Source organism: Marmota flaviventris, chromosome 10, assembly GCF_047511675.1.
Source record: "Marmota flaviventris isolate mMarFla1 chromosome 10, mMarFla1.hap1, whole genome shotgun sequence".
Taxonomy (NCBI): domain Eukaryota; kingdom Metazoa; phylum Chordata; class Mammalia; order Rodentia; family Sciuridae; genus Marmota; species Marmota flaviventris.
In genome coordinates, this window is record NC_092507.1 from 102,128,357 (window position 1) to 102,137,359 (window position 9,003).

At 51.7% G+C, this 9,003-nt stretch overlaps 1 protein-coding gene across 2 annotated transcripts; it reads right to left on the reverse strand.

Annotated features, from left to right (window-relative positions):
* Positions 1-2,011: 2,011 nt before the first annotated feature.
* Positions 2,012-7,774, reverse strand: Kcna2 (potassium voltage-gated channel subfamily A member 2). 2 transcript variants are annotated; one of them, XM_071618179.1, is made up of 3 exons: positions 7,732-7,774; positions 5,216-5,554; positions 2,012-4,773 (listed from the first exon to the last, which is right to left on the reverse strand). In XM_071618179.1, exon 3 carries the CDS (start codon positions 4,608-4,610, stop codon positions 3,111-3,113), a length of 1,500 nt encoding a protein of 499 aa, XP_071474280.1. In that variant the 5' UTR covers positions 4,611-4,773; positions 5,216-5,554; positions 7,732-7,774; the 3' UTR covers positions 2,012-3,110. The 2 variants fall into 2 exon arrangements, with proteins under 2 accessions (XP_071474280.1, XP_071474279.1); XM_071618178.1 differs by lacking the exon at positions 7,732-7,774 and adding an exon at positions 6,087-6,191.
* Between the last annotated feature and the right edge of the window lie 1,229 nt (positions 7,775-9,003).

The following is a 9,003-nucleotide window of genomic DNA, read 5'->3' on the forward strand; positions in this document are numbered from 1 at the left end:
TGTCTATTGCGTCTTCTTGGGCACGAGTGCTGTATTTTGTATGCCTAGTGTAAATATACGTGCATTGTGTGTACACCCTGAGTGTACAGAAATAATAGTGAAGCATCGTTTGTGTATTTTTTGACGCATATTCACTGCGTCCATGTAGTTTTGTGTATTTTGCATCTGAGTTACAGGTTGTGTGTTTGTACTTGGGGTATGTAGTTTTCTTGGAGGTGTTCTGTGTTTTGGTAAGTACAGTCTATGTCCAGACTGAGTGTGTATATTTCACCTCTAGGTAAAACCATAAATCTTCTGTGTCTGCCTTTTATATGAATTTGGCCTGTGTGTATTTCACATGTAGGTTGCATGTTTTGCATTTGTGTGTGGCAACACTGGATCAACATTTTGGGGGTAGATGTGCATGTATGTGTGTTGGACATTTTATAGTCCCCAGCCAAGGATGCTATGGAAAGGTATCTACCATCTGACATAGGTCTCAAGTGTGGATTGTTTTAATTTTCTATTTTCCAAAGGTCTGTGTCCCTCCAACCCCATGTCCTGAAATTCAGCACCACCTCCCATGAAGGAGAGGAAGAGACGCACAGAAGCTTTGTGCTGGGCATGAAATGCCCTGCAGATACCTGGGGATGTGGGTGACCAGGAACTAATGAGCACCCTGGGCCTAGCACCCTGAGCTGGTGCCCCACCCCCCCAAGACAAATGAAGGTGCCAACTAGCCAACAGTGAGACCTGGACAGGAGCCACCACTAGACAGCCTACCATCATGATTTGCTATATTTGGGAAATTTAAGCCACAGTGTAAAAAGGCAAAAAACCCAGTCTGGTGAGGCAAAAGCCATCCCCTCCCCAATCCCAGGCTTAATCTACTCTCTATTTTTAGGCTATACAGTTATCACTTATTCCTTACCTGTTTTGGTAAGATGGGGGACAATTTTTTTTTAATCGATTCTCTCTCTCTCTCTCTCTCTTTTTTTTAAATCAGCTCTGGTTCCCAGTTAAAGGGGGAGAAAAATTGAGTCTGGTGATTGAAATGATGGTTTTGGATTGTCTAGGGATCATAACCCTTGGTCCTAGATTTTAGAAATTTCCACATAGAAGGGTCTCCCTTTAAGTCCAAATCAATGGAAGTTGGTTCCTAGGAGTCCTATTCTTTGTTTCAAAGCAGGGGATCCAGACTGGCTCTCTAGGGATGGGTTCATGAAAGTGATGGATGCAGAGCCAAATGATACTGAAAACCAAATTGGGGGGGGGGGGGACAGTGGGCAAGATGAGAATGGAGATGATAACAGGACGGACCATCCAGAGGAGGCCTGGGGTGGGTCTGGCCCAGGACATCTGGAGCTGTGAGGGCCCCAGGGCCCTTGTGCACTCAGTAAGACAAGCTTCAGCCATGGGAAACTGAAGCTGCAGCACATGGAGGGCAGAAAGACAATTCTAACGTCTAGGAATCCATGAAGACTGGAGTATCTGAGGCAATGGCAGCAAACCCAGGCCCAGCGGGGTTACCAATGAGACCAGTGAACCCAATGGGCTTCTTACCAACCCACTGAGCAATGGATTTACTCCTGAACCTGAACTCCAGAGAATGAATATATATATATGTGTGTGTGTATACAATCATATACACACATGTGTATATATATATATATATATATATATATATATATATATATATACACACATACTCTAGTGCACATAGTCAAACACATGCATAAATTGCCCTGTGTCAAAAATATTGCATAAGCTTATACAATGTTCAAATGCATTTTTTTCCTATAACTAGCTAGGTAGAGGAGCACATGAGACAGAAATACCCAATATATAGTTATATACACTGGATCCACAGACCTGCCTATCCTCAGGACTGATGCCCTGGTGCAGTTATGTCTATGACTAGGTTGATTCCTAAGGTGCAGTCGTGTGAGTGTTTAGACACTGCTTTCCCTGCTCATTCTTCTGGCTTGACAGAGGTCTGCTCTTCCACTGAAAGAACAGAGATGGGTGGGCTGGAGGGCCAGATATTTTGGTTCCCCATTCCCAATAGCCTATTTTTCCCCCCCCCTCTGATGGAGGGCTTTTGCCTTCGGATGGGAAAAAACCCCTAGTTCAAAACCATCCCAAGGCTATTAATACTCTAAATATGAATACTGTGTAGGCTACTAAGAAAATAGGTTATCTCCTGTGTTTTAAATATTGAGATTCATGCAATGAACACCCATGCAGTTCTATCGCATCACTGGTAAATTTCACTGCAGTGTCAGTGTAGCTGGGCCACATCACTAGGAAAGCAGATGTCTGCAAACTCCAGTGTAAACGAAGAAATCAGACATATTTCTGGTGACCCTGAAGCCTGCAAAATGGTGAAATCTGAAGCTGAGAGGTCCCTTGGTTTGGTACCTTCGCCCCACAGACCCTAATGGAACAAATGTTGAGACTTGACAACTCACATTGGGTCATGCTAACTGTCCCTCCCCCAGGCTTTCCTCACATCTACAGAGAAAAAGCAGAATGCAGCATTTTTTCGTTATGAAACACAAGCCTCTGGATCATCTACTTGGCAACTGCAATTCACAAACCCCAGGTTGTGACACAGAAAGTAGTTCCAACACACACAGTACCGTGTGTTCTTTTCAATGCAAAAATGGGAATGACCTTTCGAATAATCGCCAGAGCTTTAAAGCTAAGCCATGATGGTTGTTCCTCTGGGAAGGGGCAGGTGGGCTCAAGTGGGTGACAGGGTGGGAGGAGGGGACTGCATCTCCCAGGTGTTGTGTGCATTTAACTAGGAAGGAAAGGGAGTGCTGATATGGTGGGTCGTATATTAGATATGAAGTGGCCTCAATGTGACTTTCTGAAATCCTGGCTCCATAGGTGACGCTCATCTTTGGAAACCCAAACCCTGAAGCCGGTGATGAAGATTTGCATGAAAGCTGTGATAGATATTCTGCATTCTAAATCAAAAATCAAAAGGTCAAAAGTCACTTGCACGACTATTGCTTTCCATGCAGAACCAGATGCACACTGTAGAACACACTGACTACAATGCAGGCTATTATGCAACATCTGCATTAGTTCCATTGAGCTGCGAGTATGTTAATGGGTTTCAATCAGACATCAGTTAACATTTTGGTAATATTCACATAGTTTGTGTTAGCCAAGGTGCAGTTGGCTGTTTTCAAGTTTTCCTCTCTAAAGTCCTCATTACTGTTGTTTACTCCCTCCTGGATCTCCATGTAATCCGACTTACTAATAGTAGAGGCACTTCTACTTTTCTTTAGGTCAGGGGAGGATGGAATCTTTGGACAGCTTGTCACTTGTAAGTACTGGGCCTGCTCCTCTCCCTCTGTCTCCCGGTGGTAGAAGTAGTTGAAATTAGACACTATGACCGGGACCGGTAAGGCAATGGTTAACACACCTGCAATTGCACACAGGGAACCCACTATCTTTCCCCCAATGGTAGTTGGAACCATGTCTCCATAGCCTACAGTTGTCATGGAGACGACTGCCCACCAGAAGGCATCCGGGATGCTGGGGAACTGGGAATCTCGCTCATCGGCTTCTGCAAAATAGACAGCACTAGAGAAAAGAATGACCCCAATGAAGAGGAAGAATATCAGGAGGCCCAATTCTCTCATGCTGGCTTTGAGGGTCTGACCTAGAATCTGGAGACCTTTGGAGTGTCTGGACAACTTGAAAATCCTAAAGACTCTTACCAAGCGGATGACACGGAGGATGGCCAGTGACATGGCCTGCTGGCCCTGCTGGGCATCCTCTGGCTTCTCAGCCAGCTCTGTCCCCAGAGTGATGAAGTAGGGGATGATGGCCACAATGTCAATGATGTTCATGATGTTGGTGAAGAAACCAGCTTTGCTCGGACAGGCAAAGAACCTCACCAAAAATTCGAAGGAGAACCAGATGATGCAGAGAGTCTCCACAATGAAGAAAGGGTCGGTGAAGGAGGTGGACTGCTGGTACCCGATGGTGCTGTTGGAGTAGGTATGGAAGGTCACCCCACCACCATGCATGTCTTCATTCTCATCTCGGAAGATGGGCAGTGTTTCCAGACAGAAGCTGACGATCGAGATCAGAATCACCATAACAGACACAATGGCTATAATCCTGGCAGGCCCTGAGCTCTCTGGGTATTCAAAGAGAAGCCACACCTGTCTTTGGAACTCATTTTCAGGCAGAGGACGTTCTTCCTCCTTGATGTAGCCTTCATCCTCCCGAAACATCTCCATTGCTTCTTCTCCCAGTTCATAAAACCGGATTTCTTCCGAAAATATATCTAAGGGCACATTCACAGGTCGCCTCAGCCGGCCCCCAGACTGGTAGTAGTACAAGATGGCATCAAAGCTAGGGCGGTTGCGATCGAAGAAGTACTCGTTTCGGAGGGGATCAAAGTACCTCATCCGCTTCTTAGGGTCCCCTAAGAGGGTCTCTGGAAACTGGGCTAAGGTCTTTAGCTGGGTCTCAAACCGCAGTCCTGAGATGTTGATCACCACCCTCTCGCAGCATTCGTGGTCTGCTTCTGGGTCATAGGTGTCCTGTGGGTGCCCAGGGAGGGCAGCAGCCTCATCTGCTGGGTCTCCAGTGGCCACTGTCATAATTGGGACTGAGAGGAGCGCCTCGCGCTATGCCTTCCAGCTGCCTGGTGGCAGGGGGCTCAGGGTGCTGCTAACGGCCCCAGGAAACACAGAAGCATTAGCTTGAGCTCCTGCAGGAGAGCCCCCCAAGCTCTCCGAGAGCTGGAGAGGCAGCCTCGCTCGGCTGAAAGACAGAGGCAGTTAAGGACATGAGACCAACCAGCACTGGCAACCCTACCTGGGTTGCTGCTTGCTGTCTCCCATCTCTCAGCCAAGAGTCCAGAAACATGACAACTACTGCCGCCACCACCACCATCACCACCACCACCAAACAGCGGAATTACTTTCACCTTGTAACTTGGCTGGGGCCAGAAGAAGCAGGGAGGAATCTCTCAAGGAAGCTCTGGAATGCCTTGCACTGGGGAGGGCTGAGACAGTCCCCCTCTGTACCACACAGCATCCTGGGGTATAAAACCCAACTAGGAGGCTGGAAGGGACCCCTGCCCCAGGAAGGGCACTGATGTCTCACATATACCTGCACCCTGGAATCTTGGACCTAGTCCTTCTTCACTGATCCCACCCCATGATTTTACACATGGCTGTTATTAAATGATAGATTGATTTACCTGGCCAGGCAGGAACCTCTGGCTCTCTTCCTTGTGAAGCAGATCAGATGCTGTAGGAATCCTCGATCCACAAACAGGCAGCCCAACTCCCCATCACGTCTTCTCACTTGAGCTAGAAATAATGGTGAGTCATTCTGGGCAGGAGGGCAGGCTCCAGGTCCTGGAGGTGAGCTCTAGGGCTGGACTGGGCTGCAAGGGCAGTGGGGTGCCTGGCCAGGGGCATACAGGACTTGAGAACAGCAGAGCTTGGGTCTGGAGCCTTTGGAAAGAAGGAGGTAAGATGCACAGCTCAGCAAAAGCCGGAGTCCTCCTGGCTGTCCTCAGGAGGTGTGACGTTGCCTGGAAAACAGAGCAGCAAGGTGGAACCATGGCTTTGGGGCAGCTGGTACCAAGATTTAGGAGGGCTTGGGCAGCTCCCCTCACTGCAGGTGACAAGCCCCGTGACAACCTTTGGTTTTGGCTGTTCATGGCTGAGAACTACCCCTTAGCTTCCCAGCCTCTTCTGGGCAGGTTTTCTTCCCATCAGCTGGAAACACGTTTCCCCCCCAGGGAACAAGCCTTCAGGCTTGATGGGGCTGCCTTCTCCAGAGGCCTCTCCAAGCTAATCCAGACCCCTCGTTTCCAGCTGCCATAATGAGCGACTCCGGCAAAGCACCCCCCACCCCTACCCCATGTCAGGACACACATCTCTCAAGGGGAGGACTTCCTCTCCGCAGTCTGACTACAAGCTCTGACCTCAACCGTGTCCTGGCAGAAGAAGCACCCCACCCCCTTCCCAACCCGCGCACTCATTCAGAGCTCATCCAGGGAGACCCCACACGCAGCAAGGTCACCCATGTAGAAATCCGGATGGCCTAGTCGCTGAACTTACTCTCCCTCCGGGATCCCTGGGCCGTAGACCTCCCTCTGGGCCGGGTGGCATTTGAGCTGGCCAGGCGCTCGACCACTGATTTCTCCCCAAGAGAAAATCCCTTACATCTCCTCGGCAGGGAGCGCTGAACAAACGCTCAGCCTGCTTGGCTGCTAGGCGGCTTGGCAGCCGTGAGATGGGGAGCCTGGAGGAGGCTGGCTTCCGGCCTGGCCCCCTGCCGACCCAATCCCGCCGGCCCCAGGGCGGGGAGGGGTCTGGGCCCTCTCCCCATCGCCCCGGGCCCCAGCCGGGATTCCGCGGGGCGCGCTCCCTGCACTGCTCAGAGCCGGCGACCAGACCTTCCAGCTGGCCGCGAGCGAGAGCGCCACCTTAACCCCTTCCAGCCTGGTGTGGTTAGCTCCGGCTGCGGGCCCGAATGCAGCCCGGCTTTCCCCCCTGCCAGGTTCAGCGGAGGGACCACCGAGGCTCCACCTCCATCCGAAAAAACAGGAGATTGAACTCTGGGGGTGGGGAGTAGGCTGCACCAGGCTGCTGTCCCAGATCCCAGCCTGATCCAAAGCACGGGGGTTCCCGGTAGCCCACGGCCCCTGCAAAGGGGGAAAAGACCCTCTCTGCAGTGAAGCCGTTTTTATCTCGTGCCAGACCCAGTCCTACCAACCCGCGCTATTTACCAGACATGGTTATGCTGTCGGCTGCACTTCCCATCACCCGCCAGCTCCTCTCTGCGCCCTCCGCCCCGCGCCACGCCACGCAACCACAGAGGGTCCCCGAGCCCATTCCATGCATTCTACTCCTGCGGGGCGCAATCCCCCTGGCCCGCCCGGGGCTAGGACACGACTGGCAGATATCCGGGGTTGGCACCGGCTCACCCTCCCGGAGACCAGCCCGACCCCGCAGCGCTGCAGGCTGTGCCGCCGGGTGCCCTGCAACCCTTCTGGGTGCCGCAGCTGGGCAGGGGAGGTACCACTCAGGCCAATATCCCGACACTGATCTACCCTTCCGACCTGGCACCGGAGTCTCCATGTTTCTCAGTGACGGCCAGCGTCGGCAGGACCCCGGCACGAGAGGCGGCGGCGGCGGGGTGCGGGCGGCCAGCCGGGAGCGGGTTCTGCAGTCCCGCGGGCGGCGCGTAAGGAGCGCCCGGCCGCCGCCCGCAGCCGCACCGCGCCGCACCGCGCCACGCAGCGCCGCACCTGGCCCGGCAGCGAACTCGAATTAAAGGGCCCGGTGGGGGCCAGAGCCAGCAGGCGCACTGCTCGCCCCCACCAGCTCGCTGGCCGTCCAGTTGAATCCCCTGGCCTCGACCCCCACCCCACCAGGAAAACACCCCATTCTTTGGTGTAGCCCAACTTACTAACCAGAACCCCGTTGCAGAACTCAGTTGAGTGTTGCCGGGGCCCAGAGAGATGGAAGGGGCACAAGTTGAGGAGTGCTCAGGAGAGGCTCTTGCCAACATAATGAAGTAGGCAAAGAGGAAACAATCAATAGCAGCTATCCCAGGCCCGAAGCGGGATCCAGCCCCGCGGGAGACGTGTTGCTATTATTACCATGCTGCCAGACAGCATCTGCAGACCCTAGACCCCCTCCTTGTCCTCTTCCTCCCGTGTCCCCCCTTTCCCAGCTCTGCGTCCCATCTTGCTCTTACCCAGCGAAGATTTGGCTTCTCAGGGGAATGCAGCAGGTGCGGGCCGGGCTGCAGTGTGGCAGAAACTCGCTGCTGTGTTTGCCCCCACCGGGAGGAGCCGCAGGAATAGGGATCACTGCAGGGCTGGCTATCTTGCTTCTCCAACTCCTTCCCCGCAGGACCTTGGCCAAGAAAGACTGGGGAACACGCAGTTGCCCTTGGGAAGGGCCAGCTACTGGACCTTTTCGCAGATCTGGCAAAACTAGCTGGTCAATGGGGTTCTGAACTTGGGGGTGCAGCTCCGAGGATTCCGGAGCGCAGCATAGGGGGAAGTCCTTTACTTTTAGGAGAATGTGCATAAGGAGCCCAGTCCGCTCTTTGTTTAGATGTGGGATACCAGGAGGTCCATGTTGCTTTTGGAAGCCATATGAAAGCCTCAAGCCTTTGCTAGTTCTGTTCTCTAGATCCCAATAAGAATCATGCAGGCAGGTGTACCAAACAAAGTTTCCTGGAGATAAGACCACAGTAGACACAGAACTCTGGGTACAGAGGGGCTTTAATATGGAGAAGACTCCTGCTGGCTCCTCCCTGCTCACAGAATTTCCTGCACCCCATGATGGAAGCTCTGAGAACCTATAATGTCAGGCTAAGTGGGATTCTGGCGTTTCACCTAGGTAGTCTATGAGATTTAGACTGAGGTTCTACCTAGAGTTGCACTCCTGGAAACCTCTCCTGACCAGCGCTGAGGGGCTCTTTCTCCTTGCCACTCTGGGTTCTCATCTCCATTAAACTACAATCGTTTTATACATCTGATCATGCCTATATATTTTCTTTGCCTTTGTTAAAACGGAAGATGTGGACAGAGAAAAGCCTATGAGGGAGAATTGATAATCGTTCTAATTTTTGACATGTGGTGACCATATGGTAAGCACCTCTAACCTAGCGCAACACTGAATCCTCGTGACTCTGTGACATGGTGTCTACATCATTACCATTTCATAGGAGAGGAAACTGAGCCAGAGAGAGGGGATGTAACCTGTCCAAGGCCAATAAGTCTAGACTTTTAAGACTTGAATCAGGTATTTTCATCTCTTTCTTTGGCATCTTATTTTGGCCCCTGTTACTACCTCCTAACTAGCCTTAGGGGGACGTTATCCTCTCTTTCCCTTCTAAGTCTGACCTAAGTTTGAATGACAATGAAAAAGAAGTTAACAGAAGAAGAAGGAAAAGGAAAAGGAGTGATGGGAGGGGGGTGGGGAATAAGGAGGGGAAGAAAAGGACCACAATAACAGT